The following is a 23,942-nucleotide window of genomic DNA, read 5'->3' on the forward strand; positions in this document are numbered from 1 at the left end:
TTTCCATATTCACACATAGTATTAGTGAAAAGAAGACGTTCGCAGAAAAATATGCGTCACTGCTGGTATCGATGTTCTGTGGTGAAAGTATAACTTTTGTAGCTCATAAATTTACTGGCCACACTAGATCAGCGAGAGCAAGTTCGATAGTTTGATTCGCAACTCGAACGAATAAAATTATATTCAAACACTGCTAAGGCTGATTGATTATTCTCTTGATTTAGCCCACGGAATACATACCGTGTATTACATAACTGTACGGAATGTTTTTAGATAAGTTCATCTTGTGTTATCCAATTAAAAGGAAAAATCGAAACAAGCGGCGTTGAAAAAATAATACAAAATCGGGGATCACAGTTACATAAAACAAACGAGTTTTACATCTGTCCCAAGGTTTATCCTTCTGCAACGATAACAAACATTGTGGACGATTTATCACGTTGTACAAAAGTATTTATTTTTTACCGGGTAAAAGCTTTCGACTAACCAACAAAGCTTTATTCAATATAAAAAAATGCTGCAGATGTATAAACAAAGAATGTATTTTCGCAGCAATTTATACACACTTCGTGATAGCTTTTTCAAAATTACACATCATTTCTTAATTAAATTTAATAATATTCATCACACGTTTCACATGTCTTCGGTATCGCTATCGGAATCTTCGTCCATTGCTTGCCGTGCTTTTGTTTCAGCCTCTGCCTTTATCTCGAATGGCACACGTTCGTGCCTACCGTTCGTGTGATTTCCAACCCAACTCATTTCCAACTCAAATTGTTTGTCTTTCAATTCGTCATGCAGCAAATAAATTATCCTCGCTGCTTCTCTGATCAAATCTTTACAGGACATATCGGCAAGTTTCAATTTCTCTATCTCAGTTTTGGCCGACTGTTTTGCTTTACCTGCGAAAAAAATTGTAAAGAAAAATTACTGCCATTTCAACCTTGCAAATCATCTTATAATCAGTGATAGTAATCTTTATCAAAATACTAGCCAATTTTAATAAGTAAATGAAATTTCTACAATATTTTGACATTAGTTGAGTTTGAAATTCCCGAATTCAGATAGAATTGTATTGTTTTAACTCCAATAAGTTCATACTACTGATGTAAAGTAGTGTATTGGTGTCATACCTATTAATATAAATCAAGGAATAAAGGAAAAAATCTTTTAGCTTGGTGAATAATAAACAAACTAGCAAATTATATACACTTTCAAATTCATTCGCAAGATGCAAAAGCAGCGATACATTCCGTCTGCTGATACGAATGGTGCCAAAATCAATTCTTACCAATAGCACATCCGTAATAGCCGTAAGAAACGCCGGATGGATCGATCATGTACATTGCTGGGCCATCAGCTTCGTATGCTCCGATGATAACCGAACAGCCGTAGGGCCGTACAGCTGAGTATAAGGTGTAAGCGTGCATGTACATTGACACGCGATCATTCAAATATTTCAGAGGTATTCCTAGGCCGTACTGAGCACGGTAGCTGGCTGCCTCCGTGCGCGCAGTTTCAGCGATTTGTCGTGCATCGGAAGACAGGCCAGAAACTGCCATCCCAACATGATTATCTATATTGAATAGACGCTTGTTAGCACCAGGTTCGTAAAGCTTAGAAGTGACCAGCTTTTCAACAGCAAATACGACCCCATCCTTGCCACGAAGGCCAATGACGGTGCTGAAAAAAAATTCGTTGAAGTGCTTATCTTCATTCATTAATTTTCTTTTTAATTTCTACAGATATATTTGATATGATGAATTACGTTTATCATGATAAAATTTCAACATACCCACTATTTTCTACCGCTTTTTGTGCGTATTCCACTTGAAATACTCGACCATCAGGAGAAAATTGTGACGCCGAGAGATCGTACTGTGAATTTTAAGGTTAGAATTATCGTAATTGGATGGTTAAATACCGGGAAAGAACGTAGATATTTAATAGATTCTTAACAGTTTTACGTACCCCTGTTCCTATAGAACTCATCCTTGTTACGGAATATTAAAAAATTATTATTTCTGCACAATTAATTGTATTATTTATTTACACGCGACGCGGCGTGAATAGGCAGAAATCAGAATTCAATTGTCAGAAGCAAAACCTCGACTACTCATCCATGGGTCATGAAAAGTTGGCAAGCAGCTGCGTTGATAATGTGGGAATTCGATATTAGCTCCCAGTACTGTCAACCATTTTTCATCTCTTTTGTACTACCGCGTTCGTGAGTGGCTCTGTTTCTGTCCTAGGGAGTTTTTAGCGCTACCAACTAATTTCGGAACGCACTTTTTATGCCCTATATGGTATAGCGGCAATCCGCTAGGGGCTTCATCGCCTACAAGGCTGATGTAAACAATAATGGCGTCTAGCTCGGGAATACCCGGGTCACCTGGATTGTTGACTAAGCGATCCACCACCACTAACCGATCATCCATGGCTGTTTTTATGCTTTATAATGTCGTTAAATGATTGTAGGACACATGAAAAATTAACAGACGTCTTGCGCCAGCAAAATTTGAACGGCTCGATATGAAGTATAGAAAATATGAAGAGATTTGGCGATTATGAACTTCGCAACGGATCTTACAAGTGATTCTGAGCTCGTGATTAAAAATTCCTGCCGGGAACTGTTTGCTTGGCAGATTGCCGGCATGATGATATCTATTTTTTTCAGATAGTCACACTAAATGACTACTCAAATCTTGCAGTTCAGATTTTTTGGAACATTATTACTCTTACAATCAAAGATATATACTGAGTAAAAAAAATTCTCCCATGTATGTACTTCCATAAGGAACTTCCGACAGAAGCTAAACTTCTAAATTTATATGAGTGGTATACCCTGACTTCAAATAACTTAAGAAATGGCTCTTTTCTGAACAATGAAGTTAAGAGAATGAAAAAGAGAGGGAGAGATTGAGACAAAGAAGGATATGAAGAATGACCAATTTTCGATTATTCTATGAAATATAACCCTTAACCCTGAAATCCGGGTCATTTTTGTTCGATGAATTGTTCGATGCGAATCACGCAGTCTGCTTTGTTTTCGCACTGATATCTATCTGTGACACGACCATGTGAATCGTGGTGTGAGGTGAGCGTGCATGTGTGGAATTATTGTTTTTACTTAGCAGCGCGGTCTCAAACGGACCTTAGAAGTCAAAATGAGTTGCAGATTACGTGGCAATTTACGTGAGAATTCACCTTAGAAAATTAGTAGACGAAATTGGTTTCAACACTGGAATATCTTACTATTAGGCGTCGTTTATAATCGACCCTTTTGTTTTTTTTTTTTCATGACGGCAGTTTGCAGCATTTTAGATTTTCCAGACGAAATTTTAGTGAATGTTATGTTAAGCTCAAATCTCCGAAAGAGGTTGCCTCTGGATGATTCCTACAGGAGTATGATGAAAAGGCGTTGGGGTGAATAAAATGTGCATGTAATTTTTTCTACAGGATATTTTTCCTTCCATTAGTTATATATTTATTTGCATACCTGAATCGTTCCTCATCACTCATTCACTTCAAAATATGATTCACAGTTACAGTGTTACAAAATTTTCTAAATTTTCCATGCATTTTATGCGTGATATGTTATCACAATTGGAAATTACTCAGCTCAACAAAGTGAATTGCTGCGTATTTCTTTACAGCTATATTGAAACACAATATTATACTGCCAAACTGGAGCACAGAAGCAATTGGATGCAGTTGAAATTTTGTCAACTTATCTACTATTTGGTCAACCGCACGTAAAAATGGGTCAACGTGTTACGGAGTATTGGGAGAATCGTTGAGAAATATTACCCACTTATCCGTAATATTACAAAACCTCATCGACAAGTGACACTTCCTCAATTCGTTCGGCTTGATGGTTACCTTAGAGGAACGGCGTCTTGCGCAGACGTATACTGTTTCAGAATTTGGACGTGGACGTGTTGCATGCCCTCGAAATGATGTGGATCTTCTTGATCAAATCATATTAGATGTGATGCCAAACCATGAACAACGGATCAAACTTAGTCAGGCTGTTTACAGAAAAACGTATAACTTTTATCACGGTATGTATCTAACATTCTGTACTGAATGTATGACAAGGTCTCTCCTTGAATCTTCCTTGAAATCTCGATAATACCTACCAGTCATGGTTCAGTTCTTCAAATTGGAGGACAAGTACAATTAATTAAATCGAAATTCTAAAAGGGAGGCTTTCATGATTAGTCCAAGATTGTCCGACTACTGCACATTTATAATCACATTTATTGTAAAGTATAAACTTGTTTCTGATATATCATCCACCAATTTGAAAAATAGGCTAACTTATACTGTAATAAACCGATTCTATTGAATGACTCTTTGTTTTTCACAGAAAATAACTTGAAATTTATAAGTACCTAAGCGATGACATTGTTATGTTAAACAATACGGCAAGTTAGAGAGTTTATAAGTTTTGAAAGAATGCTGAAGAAATTAATGAGGATTTCCAAAAACACAAACTTGAACAAGAACTACTGCTTGTCTAGAAATATCTGTCCATGTGCGGTCTTACCAGAAACTTAGGATGCAAAGGTAAAGTTATAAAAATAGGACTCATTGAGAACAAACCTTGTTAATTGATTTGAAAAAAGTAATGAAAACCAGTCGAAGGTTTAGAGATGACTGATGGAGGTGTCCAGTAAAATTTGAGTTATTCAGTCTATTGTGTGAAAAACTCTAATCAACAACACAAAAATATTTATTATTTGCTTTTTGAGTAATTTTTTCGATTACAATTAGATTGCCGATATTTTGGGTTGAAACAGATATTATTTTTACTTGGATTGATAAGAAAAACCATTTCTTTTGTTCATCATCTCTTAAATCACTTTATTTTCTTCGTACTGTGGTTGGATATTGAAATCTTCAAGATATTACAGCTCTTGCTTGAAAATCCATGCCAACCAAATATGAGTGTTTGGAGTGCAGATAGAGTGGAGTCTAGTGGTTCTCAAACAAATCAGGTACATAAAAACAGCTGGCAAGGGCACCGACAAAGTCTCTGCCCTCTTTGCTGAATGAAATATAGATGAAAAAATGTCTAATTTTGTTTGTCTCAAGTTCTACTTGTGTAATGTAGTTAAAAAGATAATTTGCTTCTGAAATTTAACTTATATTCACATCCAAAAATAAAAATTCTGAATTAGAGGTAAAAAAATTTGGTTCGACTTATATTTGGGCCAATACGGTATATTGAAAAAAAAGTAGCATGGCTCTTTTCAGACTGAATTTCAAGTACCTTTCATTATATTCTGAACTACTCCGTTCATTATACACTTTAATTATAAGAGTCTGGTAATTTCTCAAACCGAAAATACTCCTTCTCAACTAGTTCGACTTATCGACGTAAAGACTAAGATTCAGAGATACTGAACTTACTATCGGCTGACATTTATCGCCAGATTCTTATATAATGACTTGAATGATGCATTTTACACTAGCAAGAACGTTTGCATCCATTTTTTATTCTTCCCCTTCTGGACTCGACCTTCAATTGAATGATCGTAAAACTTCTGAAAATTGTGACAATGTTATTGTCAACTTTAGCCAGTGCTATGATACTTAAAAAACTTGACTTGGAAAAATAATATTCTTATCTGAAAATGCTTGAACAATGTATTGACTTATAATTTATTTCCATGCTATCATAGATCTATTTTGGACTCTGGCGTACTTATCAATATTGAGATACGAGGTGAATGGGCGATCGAAGGTATCAACCAACAACATGAAGATTCTCAAGATGAGGATTTGGAACAAGAGACCCCATGTTTCCGTAAGGTACTGGAAAATTCTCCGAGTGTGGAAGCATTGATGATAATTGCTGGGTAATTATTGTTGATAACACAGATAATGTAGAGTAGTAGCAGTGATGAATACTACCATGGGTAACACTTCTCGTCACTCGTGAATTTTCACGTTTTCGACATTCGCGTTTTCATTCTATACACGAGTGCTAGTTGAATTTGTGGACTAAACATCAAATGGTAAAGAAGTATGTTTTGAATCAGTGATGTAAAACTTAATCCAATAATAACGTTTGATCATTTTACACTTTGCTCAAATTTATAAGGGAAAAACTGTTTTGAGATATTGGATGAATGGATTACTGAAACAGTAAAGTGAAAACTATGTCACACTCTTTCATTGATGCGTTTGGAGATTCATTTCATCTCCACGACCATTTTTGGCACTCGTTGCACATCAGCTTAAATTCTCTCTTATTCCAAATGAAATTCTAACTAGTAGAGCTGAAGTATGATTTTACTTTCAACAAACTCCCACATGACAAGAATTCAGCCTGCGAAACTTATTTTTACGTGTGGCAAGAAATCGCTGATTCTGATCTTAAAAATGCCAAACATGGTCCATTCATCGCGTGCACTCGACAATTCTCACTTCTATTTTCATTTTGATTTTATTCTATTTCGTAATTGAGTACCCATGTAAAATTTATGTATGTGAAACACGTGATAAGATCTCATTCGCATGTGTTATAATTTCAGAATACAAAGAGGATCAGGATTGTGGGATTTGGCCGCACTGTGCGTGATCGCCGGTTGGAGAAGCCTTATCAGTTTGCACCTGGTGAAAATCCCGATCAGAGAGGGTCAATTCCTGATGAAATAGGCGGGCAGTGTAAAAATTTGGATAAATTAAGACTTGAGAAATTAGGAAAGAGAATGAAAGACTTTTTGATTGAACAGAGCAACTTGAGCAACGCCGAGAATCGGAAGCTCAGGGGAGTTTGTTTCAAACGTTTGAGAATTTCCAGTTCGTTGTTATTAGATATGCAACGGTCCTGACAGAGATCATGTTTGTAATTTTTAGCTGCATTTCATTCACAAAGATTTACTACTTCCGTTCTCCTATGTCAACTTTTTATACCGCCCAAATGGTTGAAGGAATTGTCACTTATATTTCTTTAGAATTATTTATTACAATTTTAAATTGAAAGAGGGTGGTATTGCTGATGTTAAAACACATAATTAATCTAAACATTAAATAGTCTACTTGCCCAAATGCATTGAAAAATGCTGTGATAATACATATTATGTATACATATACATAATATTGCTCAAATATTTGAAAACATTATCTACACCAAAATTTTTAAATTTAAAAAGAAAACAATTTGGGTTTGTTAAAAATTGTGGGACAACTGATACACCTGACAACATCACCATTAGATTTTATAAAAAATAGATAACAATACTCCGTTAGCTATAACCTTTGTTGACAAAAGCACAGTAGACCACAAAATTCTTCTGGATAAGATATACAACTATGGAATCAGAGGTGATGCTCATAAGCGTTTGACCAGCTGCCTTAGTAATAGGCTAAGAGTTCAAACTAATGATATAGTAAGTGAATTTATGACCAAAAATATTAGAGTGCCTCAAGGGACACTTGGACCTTTGATGTTTATGTTAAATGTTGATAATCTTCTTGATGCTATGCGTGATGATACTGTCATAATATCGTATGATACAACTTGGTCAGATGCAGAATCAAAAATGAATCACTACCTCAATCAAGTATCTGTAAGGCTAGCCCAAACAAATTATCACTCAACGTTGATAAAACAGTTTATATGATTTTTGGTAATCGCTGTGACAGTATTCCAGATTCTATGAATATTCATATAAATGGAAAGAAGATTTGAAAATTGAGTGAATGTAGATATTTAATTGTCTTTTTTTGATCTTCATCTAAAATGGAATAAGCATATCAACATACCATTTAAAAGAAAAAATACTTTACTAATTTTTTATAAATTATCTAAATATATGCAGACAGACATTAAAAATGCAATATTACGCTTTCTTCTAGGGTATAGTCAACTATGGGATTAGCTTGGGAGGAGCATATGATAATGATCTTATTCTGCTGTAAAGGTATTACAAACAGAATTCTTTAAATTATACAGAAGAATGAATTTATCACCACTAAAAATCCATTAAGTTTAAGTTACTCGATTAACTGAGGTACTCGTTAAAATTTATTAAATAACAAAATAACATGTTAACTTTATATCCATTTTACACCTTAAAATCGTTCGTACCCCTCTTTTTTGCTTGCGAAAATCATAATCGATTTCTTTGTTAAATTTTTTGACTAAATCGCCTTTGCAATTTCGATTATTTATAATTTAAGCCATTTCGAAATCGAACAATTAAATTTTTGACCATTCATAATTTTGAGTTTTCAGATAATTTGTTTCGTCATCATTGTTTAAGCAATGATTCCAGTTAAGGACAACCAGCTATATACGGGATTTTGAAGATCATTGATAATAGGCTAGAGGAACGTTAGCACAGAAGTTTTCTGGCGTACCGAGTAATCAACATTGTAACCGGGCAAGTTGGTAAGTGTAGGGCACTGTTGACCAACCGTCAGGTGACGCGCAATATTTGGAGGGAAATGTGCCAAGTGAAGTAAGCTCTGGATCGACACTTGCTAGTCGGGTGGCGTAATCCGCTGCCGAAAAGTAGTTACGACTGCGAGGAGTTGGGCGGAAAGGAGATGGGCTGGGAGGGCGAAGAGGGGATGGAGCCCGGTCGTGCAACCGCCGTCCCCCTCCATCAGACCAACTCTGCTTTACCCCAAAGTTCAATCCGCGGATCGCGTTCGATGGATGATCGATGAAGACCGCAGATAACGGAGCCCGGAAAATAGAAGGATTGGCGTCGAGGGAATCCATCACTGCTATGAGGTACGTTTGAAGCTTTGCTTAATCGTATCAAACCTGATGAAAAATTCGGTTCGCGAGCAATACCGGGTTCTATTGAAACTTTTCGCGGGGTGAAACAGACCTGATTAGTTGTCTGAGTTCTGAATGGTCGTTCAATAGACCATTTGTTAATAAGACTCGTTTCGATCAACATCGCGTAATATACTTATCGGCCAGATTCGGCTCCGAATTTATTTCGTTTGGAGTTGGCCGTGATTGTTAGTCTTAGCGTTCGATGCGCGTCGAAAATTGCATTGTAAACATTGTGTGTAAATAAACAGTGTCGTTTTGACAGGTAGTCCGGGATTAGCAAAATACAATAATAATTTTTTAGCCGACCCAGTTTGATCGACCTGATGAAAGGTATGTCGGTTGATTCGTCATTCCGATAATTCATCAAAAATGTGAAAAACATCAATCTCATTTTTTCTCAAGATGGCTGCTCTCGGTTTGGCGGCAAGTCGAGAGAAACAAAAGAGCGTATGTCACACGAAGGTCAAGTTTCTGCCAATCAGAAGCCCCCGCGAGGAGGTAACTCTGTGATTGGTTCAATATTCAAATGCTTCGATTTCTCGATTCGTTAGCGAATTCTTGGAACTGACCGAATTCTCAGAACGGACCTGTTGCTATCCGGGGCTTCAAATTTTCTCAAACTTCCACTCGCAACCACAGTTCGGTCAGTCTCAATCAAATATTTACTTCGCTGACGGGATTTGATACGATCTACGAAGTGATCTAGTGGCGAATTGTGGATGACAATACGACAAACGGTAAATATTAGCTGTAATTCGCGTACGAGAGTGTAAAATAAGTATCACTGTCTCGTCATTGCGAATCATTTGTACCCCTGTGATAGCAAGTTTATTAGATTATTCTTCGAAAGCAGGGTTGTGGTGTGAGTTGTGACATTTCCGAATGAGGCCGCAGGTTTAGTTTTCTTCCGAAATTTTGTAGCCAGAGATTCGCGAGCCATTGTTTTACACCGTGTACTGTTTTAGAGTGAACAAAGTGTGGAAAGCTCGAGCTAATTTTCCGTGCCTTAATTATCATGCCTTGTTGAATAGTACGACCTGAAATTGCGATGTATTGATTATCTGGAACAGAACGCGATCACAGATTAGTTACTTCTCACATTATCATTATATTTTTGATTATATTTGTGGTAAATTTTACAATGCTGGGTACCCATTGATGATACAAATTGAATACACTAACAGAATGTTGTATCAACTTTCAGAAATTAACTGCAGTTATACCGTCAGTCGTCGTCAGAATTTGACTAATTTGCGATCCTTCATCGGGTGAGAATGCAGAACGAACGTCGAGGCTGCAGCGATTGCTTCTTCACGAAGAAAGACAGGTACAGCACCAATACGATTCTTACTTACCAGCTATTTTTTCACGGTCTACTCATTCAATCTTGAACTAAATCTGGTTTTCAATTCTGCATACTTATTCGTACTTTTGTCTTTTATTTTTGAACTCTGCCCAGACTAACAAAATTTTATCCCAACTTACAGAAATCAACTGCAGTTCTACCGTCAGCCATGGTCAGAAATGGACTGAATTGCGATCCTTCGTGAGATGAGCGTACAGAACGAACGTCGAAGCTGCGCCGACTGCTTCTGCACAAGGAAAAACAGGTGCGTAATCGATGCGATTTTTACTTACCAGCTACTTTTTCATCGCCTACTGATTTTGTTTTGAACTGAATCTGATTTCTGATTCTGTGCGCTTACCCGTGGTTTCTGTCTTTAGTTTTTAAACTCTGCGGACTAACAAAATATTATCCCAACTTGCAGAGATCAATTGCAGTTCTACCGTCAGCCATGGTCAGAAATGGACTGAATTGCATTCCTTCATGAGATGAGAGTACAAAACGAATGTCGAAGCTGTACCGACTGCTTCTTCATGAGGAAACACAGGTGCGCTATTAATACGATTCTTACTTACCAGTTTTTTTTTTTTGAAACTTTACGGCGAGTCAATTCGCAATTCATTGCTTTACACCGTGTACTGTTGCGAAGATGAAGAATTATCGGACAACTGTTCGGATACATCGAGCTAGTATTCCGTATCATCTCATTCCTCGTTGGGCTATGCAACCTGAAATGATGAAGTAGTGTTTGTCTGAAACAGAAAGCGATTGGACATTATTTATTCCGTAAATCGTTATCATATTGTTTCTTGAATTTGTGGTAAATTCCAAGATGCCGTGTACCCATTAATGATACAGATTGAATACAATAACAAAATATTACCCCGGCTTGCAGAGATCAACTTCAGTCGTACCGTCAGGCATAGTCAGGAGCGGACAGAATTGCATTCCTTCATCAGACGAGCGTACAGAACGAACGTCGAAGCTGCACCGACTGCTTCTGCACGAGGAAAAACAGGTGCGTCATCGATGCGATTACTTACTCATCAGCCATCTTTTCGTTGTCTACTGATTTCATTTTAAACTGAATCTGCTTGTGTCTTTTATTTCCAAACTCTGCAGACTAACAAAATATTATCCCAACTTGCAGAAATCAACTGCTCGTGTCGTACCGTCAGTCACGGTCAGAATTGGACTGAGTTGCGTTCCTTCATCAGATGAGCATACTGAACGTACGTTGCAACTGCACCGATTGCTGCTTCATAAGGAAAGGCAGGTACCATACCGATGTGCTTCTTTCTTAACAGCTCTCTTTTCCCCTTCTACTAATTTTGTTCTGAACTAAATGTGATTTTTAAGTCTGCGTACTTAGCTGTGATTCTGTCTTTTACTCTCAAACTCTGCAGACCATTCGTTTGTCAAATACAGTATTTGTCGATACAGGCAGCAGCGTTTGCTTGGATAAAATTCGAATCGATTGTGTGATTTAATATGTGTACTCTCTCAAACTTCAGCGCAACGAGCAGGCGTACAACCCTGAACCTGTCCAACGAGATGGTACGGAAATATACCTCGTCGTCGAAGTGCGATGCAGCCTGTGATAGGTAAGATGAATTTTTATCCTTAAGTTGCCTTGAGTTGTCGAAATATGCAATAGCAACAATATACTTATTGGAAGAAATGATGAGAACCAAATAATTTGTCGATACTGAGTCGATGCCTGTCGAATAAACTTTCATAAATAAATTGAGTAACAAATATGATTCACTTTTCAGATGAACCATGAGAAGCTCGGAGGAGACTGGCGCAAGGAAAGACATGACGTTGAAAAATTTGAAGACTGTTGGAACTTGCTGTGGATACTGCGCCATGGCTCGCAAGCAGCAACATTCGAGTAACTCCTGAAATACACGGCAATGTCCGTGAGTCGCATGCATTTGGGTTATTGGTGTTTTCCTCCCTGGTGTCCCTTTGTTAGGTGGTGTGGCGGTAACAATTGTTACACTAAATCATGCATGGGTAGGCTCATTTGCTAAGGCAGCGGAGCTCATTTACCAATCGAATCATTTCCTTGTCATTGTTTTGAGCAACTTTCAAGTATCGTCAGAACCAATGCCCGCTGCCGAAAGTGGAATGAGCATCGCGACAGGGAACCATCGCTTACTCGACATTCGCGAGAAAAAAATCTGATTGACTTTTAAAATAATTCGAGGTATTGTCGTTTAAGCGGTGGATTTGCCTGAGGTTTAATTATATCCTCAAGAATTCTTTCCTAATTCAATATAACTCATCAAGTCTGGCACAACTTAACGTAATCCAAGTGCATACTTTTATTCGAGTCACTTTCCGTTTCACATTAGCCAGCACGAATTGATCAATTGCAGATTTAGCTCGCTTAGAAAGATGCTGTTAAGCATGTAGGATGTCTAACCCATTTTATTTTCTTGACGTTTGTGTACCACGAGCCGTCCAGCAATTGCAAAACTACTCAGTAGTGAAGCTAGCGGTTGGCGGTACACGAACATCTTCCTCCCTACAGGTACACGACGAACAAGTAAGTCACACACACAACCACGAGGCGATTGGAAATGAATGATTGTGTTGGAAAGAATGTGACAATCGTTAGCTCGAATATAGGTATTGAATCGGGCAGGTAGAGAGGGAATGGCATTGGGATCGGTTGGTTACGATTGTGAGTGTGAGTGTCTGTCTCTTCTTTTTTTCTGTTTTTTCATAACTCCGTTGGGTGGGTCGAAGATACAGGGAATCAGGCGAGGGTAGGCAGGTCGCGATGTACCGGAAGTGACTAACTTTTGTACATTCCACAGCGTCAGGCGACTGCAGAATTTTTGTTCCGTGACGATAAATTTTGATAATGTTGAAAGTCGAGTCTTCTAGCGTCGTATTTACTTTGCCTGTTTCTCCGATTCACTTTCTGCAATCGCCTGAATGGGCTGAACGCGTCTCTGAATCATCTACGCGTTTCGTGGTGCGCTAGATGAGAAGAGATGCTAAGCTCGAAGACGTCGCGTCGAAGAGGACCGCCGACCGTCACGCCACACAATGCATGTTCTTCATCCTCCCCCAAACCCCTGCCCGGACTTGATTTCGTATCTGAGGAAAAAAATCTGCATCGCAGCGTGTCGGAATCGTAAAGACACGAATGCGGATTTTCTTTCTACAGGATTATGCGACAAGTCCACTTACTTTAAGTTTTGTCTGTTTCCGAACAAATCGATCGCGCCTTTTTGCGCGTCGATTTCGCGAAAGCTGTTGAAAGCACAATGAGAACGTAAAAAATCTATTTTCAACACTTTTCTCACCCGTAATTACCAAAGTTTCCAAGTCAGTAACGCTGCCTTTTGCGCGTGGACTTGGTACTTTCTGACTCTTGAGAACAAGCGCGGCATCTTTCAATGACCGGAAACGAAATCATGAGTGTGTAAATGACGATAAAAATTATGCAGAGCATTCATTTTGCTCATATTTTTTTATCTCTGATATTTAATGTGTAGGTCGAATTCTTTTTTTTTCTGCTTTTTATTGTGCCAATCAAATTTTTTCTTTGTTACAGCTCTAATTTCATACTTTTTTCGGGTCAATTAATCGTTTTCTACGTATACTAAGATAATAAAATAAATGTTTGTCGGTAAGACATTTCAACGTATCTAGGCAAATTACTTATTCGTCCAACAAATACTTATTTTGTATCGAATAATGTAATCTGCCTTTGGGGGTTGATGTTTTGCATTCAGCGAATCTGTGAATAATTTTTCATTCAACGTGTTTTCCTCTGTTTCAGGTGAATCAACCCGGTTACATGGATTTCACCGGTCGTGAAAACGGATATAATTTCCTTTCGGAGAAAATATTTACTGCAATAGTTCTTAGTCGATAATTGACTGTCGAAAGATTAATATTCTTTCGCAATCCGAAATATCTGCCGGAAACTATTGCAGGAAATATTTTCTCGGAGCTTTCCTTCAACTAGATTTTTCTGTTTCAGTTCATTATATTCTAAACTGCTCCGTTCATTATACACTTTAATTATAAGAGTCTGGTAATTTCTCAAACCGAAAATGCTCCTTCTCAACTAGTTCGACTTATGAACGTAAAGACTAAGATTCAGAGATACTTAACTCACTATCGGCTGACATTTATCTCATGATTCTTATATAATGACTTGAATGATGCATTTTACACTAGCAAGAACGTTTGCATCCATTTTTTATTCTTCCCCTTATGGACTCGACCTTCATTTGAATGATTGTAAAACTTCTGAGTATTGTGACAATGTTATTGTTAACTTTAGCCAGTGCTATGATACTCGAAAACTTGACTTGGGAAAATAATATTCTTATCTGAAAATGCTTGAACAATGTATTGACTTATAATTTATTTTCATGTTATCATAGATCTATTTTGGACTCTGGCGTACTTATCGATATTAAGATACGAGGTGAATGGGCGATCAAAGGTATCAACCAACAACATGAAGATTCTCAAGATGAGGATTTGGAACAAGAGACCCCATGTTTCCGTAAGGTACTGGAAAATTCTCCGAGTGTGGAAGCATTGACGATAAGTGCTGGGTAATTAATGTTGATAACACAGATAATGTAGAGTAGTAGCAGTGATGAATACTACCATGGGTAACACTTCTCGACACTCGTGAATTTTCACGTTTTCGACATTCGCGTTTTCTTTCTATACACGAGTGCTAGTTGAATTTGTGGACTAAACATCAAATGGTAGAAAAGTATGTTTTGAATCAGTGATATAAAACTTATTCCAATAATAACGTTTGATCATTTTACACTTTGCTCAAATTTATAAGGGAAAAACTGTTTTGAGATATTGGATGAATGGATTACTAAAACAGTAAAGTGAAAACTATATCACACTTGTTCATTGATGCGTTTGGAGATTCATTTCATCTCCACGACCATTTTTGGCACTCGTTGCACATCAGCTTAAATTCTCTCTTATTCCAAATGAAATTCTAACTAGTAGAGCTGAAGTACGATTTTACTTTCAACAAACTCCCACATGACAAGAATTCATCCTGCGAAACTTATTTTAAAATCGCTGATTCTGATCTTGAAAATGCTAAACATGGTCCATTCATCGCGTGCACTCGACAATTCTCACTTTTATTTTCAGTCTGATCTTATTCTATTTTGTCATTGAGTACCCATGTAAAATTTATGTATATGAAATACGTGATAAGATCTCATTCACATATGTTCTAATTTCAGAATACGAAGAGGATCAGGATTGTGGGATTTGGCGGCACTGTGCATGATCGCCGGTTGGACAAGCCTTATAAGTTTGCACCTGGTATAAATCCCGATCAGAGAGGGTCAATTCCTGATAAAATAGGCGGGCAGAGTAAAAATTTGGATAAATTAAGACTTGAGAAATTAAGAACAAGAATGAAAGACTTTTTGATTGAACACAGCAACTTGTGCTAAATACCTCGTATATTCAACGCTAACGCTGAGAATCGGAAGCTCAGGAGAATTTGTTTCAAACGTTTAAGAATTTCCAGTTCGTTGTTATTAGATATGCAACGGTCCTGACAGAGATCATGTTTGCAATTTTTAGCTGCATTACATTCACAAAGATTTACTACTTCCGTTCTCCTATGTCAACTTTTTATACCGCCCAAATGGTTGAAGGAATTGTCACTTATATTTCTTTAGAATTATTTATTACAATTTTAAATTAAAAAAGGGTGGTATTGCTGATGTTAAAACACATAATTAATCTAAGCATTAAATAGTCTACTTGTCCAAATGCATTGAAAAATGCTGTGATAATATATATGTAGATTAGACTGTATCAAAAAAATTGACTATTTTTTTTTTTTGAAAAATATACTGAAAATATTGTTCAGGATACCGAAAAAAGGCGTCTGTTGAAATAGGAGCTCTTAATTTTGATACCAAGAAGTGCCTCATCGCGATTTTCTACTTTCCATAAGCCATTTTTTGTAGAACGTTCAATTTCCTACAAAAACATGGTTATGAATTTTCTATACGACGCATCGTTATCTAGTTATACAAATCGCAAGGAGCAAGAACCATTTTTGCCATGTTATTCTTATGGAAAGTAGAAAATCGCGATGAGGCACTTCTTGGTATTAAAATTAAGAGCTCCCATTTTATAAGGCGCCTTTTTTCTGTATCCGGAACAATATTTTCAGTATACCATTAAAAAAAAAAATAGTCAATTTTTTTGATACAGTCTAATATAAATACATAATATTGCTAAAATATTTGAAAACATTATCCATACCAAAATTTTTAAATTTAAAAAGAAAAGAATTTGGGTTTGTTAAAAATTGTGGGACAACGGATACACCTGACAACATCATCATTAGATTCTATAAAAAAGAGATAACAATACTCCGTTAGCTATAACCTTTGTTGACAAAAGCACAGTAGACCACAAAATTCTTCTGGATAAGATATAAAACTATGGAATCAGAGGTGATGCTCATAAGCGTTTGACCAGCTGCCTTAGTAATAGGCTACGAGTTAAAACTAATGATATAGTAAGTGAATTTATGACCATAAATATTAGATTGCCTCAAGGGACACTCGGACCTTTGATGTTTATGTTAAATGTTGATAATCTTCTTGATGCTATGCGTGATGATACTGTCATAATATCGTATGTTACAACTTGGTCAGATGCAGAATCAAAAATGAATCACTACCTCAATCAAGTATCTGTAAGGCTAGCCCAAATAAATTATCACTCAACGTTGATAAAACAGTTTATATGACTTTTGGTAATCGCTGTGACAGTATTCCAGATTCTATGAATATTCATATAAATGGGAAAAAGATTTGAAAATTGAGTGAATGTAGATATTTAATTGTCTTTTTTTGATCTTCATCTAAAATGGAATAAGCATATTCAACATACCATTTAAAAGAAAAAATACTTTACTAATTTTTTATAAATTATCTAAATATATGCAGACAGACATTAAAAATGCAATATTACGCTTTCTTCTAGGGTATAGTCAGCTATGGGATTAGCTTGGGAGGAGCATATGATAATGATCTTATTCTGCTGTAAAGGTATTACAGACAGAATTTTTCAAATTATAAAGAAGAATGAATTTATCACCACTAAAAATCCATTAAGGTTGACTAAATCGGCTCTTACAATTTCGATTTATTTACAATTTAAGCCATTTCGAAATCCAACAATTAAATTTTTGACCATTCGAAATTTTGAGTTTTCAGATAATTTGTTCCGTCATCATTGTTTAAGCAATGATTCCAGTTAAGGACAACCAGCTATATACGGGATTTTGAAGATCATTGATAATAGGCTAGAGGAACGTTAGCACAGAAGTTTTCTGGCGTACCGAGTAATCAACATTGTAACCGGGCAAGTTGGTAAGTGTAGGGCACTGTTGACCAACCGTCAGGTGACGCGCAATATTTGGAGGGAAATGTGCCAAGTGAAGTAAGCTCTGGATCGACACTTGCTAGTCGGGTGGCGTAATCCGCTGCCGAAAAGTAGTTACGACTGCGAGGAGTTGGGCGGAAAGGAGATGGGCTGGGAGGGCGAAGAGGGGATGGAGCCCGGTCGTGCAACCGCCGTCCCCCTCCATCAGACCAACTCTGCTTTACCCCAAAGTTCAATCCGCGGATCGCGTTCGATGGATGATCGATGAAGACCGCAGATAACGGAGCCCGGAAAATAGAAGGATTGGCGTCGAGGGAATCCATCACTGCTATGAGGTACGTTTGAAGCTTTGCTTAATCGTATCAAACCTGATGAAAAATTCGGTTCGCGAGCAATACCGGGTTCTATTGAAACTTTTCGCGGGGTGAAACAGACCTGATTAGTTGTCTGAGTTCTGAATGGTCGTTCAATAGACCATTTGTTAATAAGACTCGTTTCGATCAACATCGCGTAATATACTTATCGGCCAGATTCGGCTCCGAATTTATTTCGTTTGGAGTTGGCCGTGATTGTTAGTCTTAGCGTTCGATGCGCGTCGAAAATTGCATTGTAAACATTGTGTGTAAATAAACAGTGTCGTTTTGACAGGTAGTCCGGGATTAGCAAAATACAATAATAATTTTTTAGCCGACCCAGTTTGATCGACCTGATGAAAGGTATGTCGGTTGATTCGTCATTCCGATAATTCATCAAAAATGTGAAAAACATCAATCTCATTTTTTCTCAAGATGGCTGCTCTCGGTTTGGCGGCAAGTCGAGAGAAACAAAAGAGCGTATGTCACACGAAGGTCAAGTTTCTGCCAATCAGAAGCCCCCGCGAGGAGGTAACTCTGTGATTGGTTCAATATTCAAATGCTTCGATTTCTCGATTCGTTAGCGAATTCTTGGAACTGACCGAATTCTCAGAACGGACCTGTTGCTATCCGGGGCTTCAAATTTTCTCAAACTTCCACTCGCAACCACAGTTCGGTCAGTCTCAATCAAATATTTACTTCGCTGATGGGATTTGATACGATCTACGAAGTGATCTAGTGGCGAATTGTGGATGACAATACGACAAACGGTAAATATTAGCTGTAATTCGCGTACGAGAGTGTAAAATAAGTATCACTGTCTCGTCATTGCGAATCATTTGTACCCCTGTGATAGCAAGTTTATTAGATTATTCTTCGAAAGCAGGGTTGTGGTGTGAGTTGTGACATTTCCGAATGAGGCCGCAGGTTTAGTTTTCTTACGAAATTTTGTAGCCAGAGATTCGCGAGCCATTGTTTTACACCGTGTACTGTTTTAGAGTGAACAAAGTGTGGAAAGCTCGAGCTAATTTTCCGTGCCTTAATTATCATGCCTTGTTGAATAGTACGACCTGAAATTGCGATGTATTGATTATCTGGAACAGAACGCGATCACAGATTAGTTACTTCTCACATTATCATTATATTTTTGATTATATTTGTGGTAAATTTTACAATGCTGGGTACCCATTGATGATACAAATTGAATACACTAACAGAATGTTGTATCAACTTTCAGAAATTAACTGCAGTTATACCGTCAGTCGTCGTCAGAATTTGACTAATTTGCGATCCTTCATCGGGTGAGAATGCAGAACGAACGTCGAGGCTGCAGCGATTGCTTCTTCACGAAGAAAGACAGGTACAGCACCAATACGATTCTTACTTACCAGCTATTTTTTCACGGTCTACTCATTCAATCTTGAACTAAATCTGGTTTTCAATTCTGCATACTTATTCGTACTTTTGTCTTTTATTTTTGAACTCTGCCCAGACTAACAAAATTTTATCCCAACTTACAGAAATCAACTGCAGTTCTACCGTCAGCCATGGTCAGAAATGGACTGAATTGCGATCCTTCGTGAGATGAGCGTACAGAACGAACGTCGAAGCTGCGCCGACTGCTTCTGCACAAGGAAAAACAGGTGCGTAATCGATGCGATTTTTACTTACCAGCTACTTTTTCATCGCCTACTGATTTTGTTTTGAACTGAATCTGATTTCTGATTCTGTGCGCTTACCCGTGGTTTCTGTCTTTAGTTTTTAAACTCTGCGGACTAACAAAATATTATCCCAACTTGCAGAGATCAATTGCAGTTCTACCGTCAGCCATGGTCAGAAATGGACTGAATTGCATTCCTTCATGAGATGAGAGTACAAAACGAATGTCGAAGCTGTACCGACTGCTTCTTCATGAGGAAACACAGGTGCGCTATTAATACGATTCTTACTTACCAGTTTTTTTTTTTTGAAACTTTACGGCGAGTCAATTCGCAATTCATTGCTTTACACCGTGTACTGTTGCGAAGATGAAGAATTATCGGACAACTGTTCGGATACATCGAGCTAGTATTCCGTATCATCTCATTCCTCGTTGGGCTATGCAACCTGAAATGATGAAGTAGTGTTTGTCTGAAACAGAAAGCGATTGGACATTATTTATTCCGTAAATCGTTATCATATTGTTTCTTGAATTTGTGGTAAATTCCAAGATGCCGTGTACCCATTAATGATACAGATTGAATACAATAACAAAATATTACCCCGGCTTGCAGAGATCAACTTCAGTCGTACCGTCAGGCATAGTCAGGAGCGGACAGAATTGCATTCCTTCATCAGACGAGCGTACAGAACGAACGTCGAAGCTGCACCGACTGCTTCTGCACGAGGAAAAACAGGTGCGTCATCGATGCGATTACTTACTCATCAGCCATCTTTTCGTTGTCTACTGATTTCATTTTAAACTGAATCTGCTTGTGTCTTTTATTTCCAAACTCTGCAGACTAACAAAATATTATCCCAACTTGCAGAAATCAACTGCTCGTGTCGTACCGTCAGTCACGGTCAGAATTGGACTGAGTTGCGTTCCTTCATCAGATGAGCATACTGAACGTACGTTGCAACTGCACCGATTGCTGCTTCATAAGGAAAGGCAGGTACCATACCGATGTGCTTCTTTCTTAACAGCTCTCTTTTCCCCTTCTACTAATTTTGTTCTGAACTAAATGTGATTTTTAAGTCTGCGTACTTAGCTGTGATTCTGTCTTTTACTCTCAAACTCTGCAGACCATTCGTTTGTCAAATACAGTATTTGTCGATACAGGCAGCAGCGTTTGCTTGGATAAAATTCGAATCGATTGTGTGATTTAACATGTGTACTCTCTTAAACTTCAGCGCAACGAGCAGGCGTACAACCCTGAACCTGTCCAACGAGATGGTACGGAAATATACCTCGTCGTCGAAGTGCGATGGAGCCTGTGATAGGTAAGATGAATTTTTATCCTTAAGTTGCCTTGAGTTGTCGAAATATGCAATAGCAACAATATGCCTATTGGAAGAAATGATGAGAACCAAATAATTTGTCGATACTGAGTCGATGCCTGTCGAATAAACTTTCATAAATAAATTGAGTAACAAATATGATTCACTTTTCAGATGAACCATGAGAAGCTCGGAGGAGACTGGCGCAAGGAAAGACATGACGTTGAAAAATTTGAAGACTGTTGGAACTTGCTGTGGATACTGCGCCATGGCTCGCAAGCAGCAACATTCGAGTAACTCCTGAAATACACGGCAATGTCCGTGAGTCGCATGCATTTGGGTTATTGGTGTTTTCCTCCCTGGTGTCCCTTTGTTAGGTGGTGTGGCGGTAACAATTGTTACACTAAATCATGCATGGGTAGGCTCATTTGCTAAGGCAGCGGAGCTCATTTACCAATCGAATCATTTCCTTGTCATTGTTTTGAGCAACTTTCAAGGATCGTCAGAACCAATGCCCGCTGCCGAAAGTGGAATGAGCATCGCGACAGGGAACCATCGCTTACTCGACATTCGCGAGAAAAAAATCTGATTGACTTTTAAAATAATTCGAGGTATTGTCGTTTAAGCGGTGGATTTGCCTGAGGTTTAATTATATCCTCAAGAATTCTTTCCTAATTCAATATAACTCATCAAGTCTGGCACAACTTAACGTAATCCAAGTGCATACTTTTATTCGAGTCACTTTCCGTTTCACATTAGCCAGCACGAATTGATCAATTGCAGATTTAGCTCGCTTAGAAAGATGCTGTTAAGCATGTAGGATGTCTAACCCATTTTATTTTCTTGACGTTTGTGTACCACGAGCCGTCCAGCAATTGCAAAACTACTCAGTAGTGAAGCTAGCGGTTGGCGGTACACGAACATCTTCCTCCCTACAGGTACACGACGAACAAGTAAGTCACACACACAACCACGAGGCGATTGGAAATGAATGATTGTGTTGGAAAGAATGTGACAATCGTTAGCTCGAATATAGGTATTGAATCGGGCAGGTAGAGAGGGAATGGCATTGGGATCGGTTGGTTACGATTGTGAGTGTGAGTGTCTGTCTCTTCTTTTTTTCTGTTTTTTCATAACTCCGTTGGGTGGGTCGAAGATACAGGGAATCAGGCGAGGGTAGGCAGGTCGCGATGTACCGGAAGTGACTAACTTTTGTACATTCCACAGCGTCAGGCGACTGCAGAATTTTTGTTCCGTGACGATAAATTTTGATAATGTTGAAAGTCGAGTCTTCTAGCGTCGTATTTACTTTGCCTGTTTCTCCGATTCACTTTCTGCAATCGCCTGAATGGGCTGAACGCGTCTCTGAATCATCTACGCGTTTCGTGGTGCGCTAGATGAGAAGAGATGCTAAGCTCGAAGACGTCGCGTCGAAGAGGACCGCCGACCGTCACGCCACACAATGCATGTTCTTCATCCTCCCCCAAACCCCTGCCCGGACTTGATTTCGTATCTGAGGAAAAAAATCTGCATCGCAGCGTGTCGGAATCGTAAAGACACGAATGCGGATTTTTTTTCTACAGGATTATGCGACAAGTCCACTTACTTTAAGTTTTGTCTGTTTCCGAACCAATCGATCGCGCCTTTTTGCGCGTCGATTCCGCGAAAGCTGTTCAGAATGAGAACGTAGAAAATCTCTATTTTCGACTCGTTTCTCAACCCTAATTAACAAATTTTCCAAGTCAGATAACGCTGCCTTTTGCGCGCTGACTTGACACCTTCCGACTTCGAAAACAAACGCGGCATCTTTCGATGCACGAAAACGAAATCTTGAGTGTACAAATGACGATGAAAATGATGCAAATCATTCATTCGTCTCATTTTTTTATCACTGATATTTTATGTGTCGGACAAATTCGTTTTTACTTTCTGGTTTCTATTGTGCTAATGAAATTTTTTGTTTGTTACAGCTCTAATTTTTACACTTTTTTCAGGTCACTTAATCGTTTTCCACTCATATTAAGATAATAAAATGAATGTCTGTCAGCAAAACATTTCAACAAGTTTAGGCAAATTACTTATTCGTTCATAAATACTTTTCTTGTATCGAATAATGTAATCTGCCTTTTGAGGATTATGTTTTGTTTACAGTTAATCTGTGAATAATTTTTCATTCAACGTGTTTTCCTCTGTTTCAGGTAAATCGACCCGGTTTCATTGATTTCGCCGGTTGTGAAAACGGACATAATTTTCTTTCGGAGAAAATATTTGCTGCAACGGTTCTTAGTTGATAATTGATTGTCCAAAGAAGAATATTCTTTTGCAATCCAATCAATCTGGCAAAGACAATTGCAGGAAATATTTTCTCGAAGCTTTCCTTCAACTAGATTTTTCTGTTCCAGTTCGGTCAATCCGGTCTCCCTGAGAAACGACGTCAGTACTTGAACGGCTACTTTATTGAAAGAAAATCGAAAGGTGAACCATCAATCTAATTTTTAATGATTAATTGTCCTCCTAGAAAGGTAATATTATGACTCAGAAGTACTACACTCAGATTACGATTGACTTGCATTAAATGTTTGAATACATATTTCCATTTACTTTCATTACAGTTCATTACCTTCGACGTGATCCATACTCCTGGCAAAGCCAACGCTTTGTAGCGGAAGCGCTACGAGACGAATGCAGCGGCTTGAGAAAGGTGAAATTTCTTTTCAAGTGATTGCTTTAAGTCGAACCAAGGTGTATCTGAGACCGAACGCGATCGCATATTATTTATTCCGCACAATAATGTTATATATATATATTTTTTTTAATTTCTGCTGAATTTTTCAATGCCGTATACCCATTGATGACAGAGATTGGATACACCAACAAAATATTATACCAGCTTGCCTCTTTGCGCGTCGATCCCGGGAAAGCTGTTCAGTATGAGAACCTAAAAAATCTCTATTTTCAACTCGTTTTTCGACCGTAATTAACAAATTTGTCAAGTCAGACAATGATGCCTTTTGCCCGTCGACTTGAC

General features: G+C 38.0%; 1 protein-coding gene across 1 annotated transcript; it reads right to left on the reverse strand.

Annotated features, from left to right (window-relative positions):
• Window positions 1-526: 526 nt before the first annotated feature.
• LOC124413138 (proteasome subunit alpha type-3) lies at window positions 527-2,144 on the reverse strand. The gene is made up of 4 exons (XM_046893514.1): window positions 1,972-2,144; window positions 1,796-1,878; window positions 1,292-1,683; window positions 527-902 (listed from the first exon to the last, which is right to left on the reverse strand). Exons 1-4 carry the CDS (start codon window positions 1,990-1,992, stop codon window positions 634-636), a joined length of 765 nt encoding a protein of 254 aa, XP_046749470.1. The 5' UTR covers window positions 1,993-2,144; the 3' UTR covers window positions 527-633.
• Between the last annotated feature and the right edge of the window lie 21,798 nt (window positions 2,145-23,942).

Source organism: Diprion similis, chromosome 12, assembly GCF_021155765.1.
Source record: "Diprion similis isolate iyDipSimi1 chromosome 12, iyDipSimi1.1, whole genome shotgun sequence".
NCBI classification, from domain to species: Eukaryota; Metazoa; Arthropoda; class Insecta; order Hymenoptera; family Diprionidae; genus Diprion; species Diprion similis.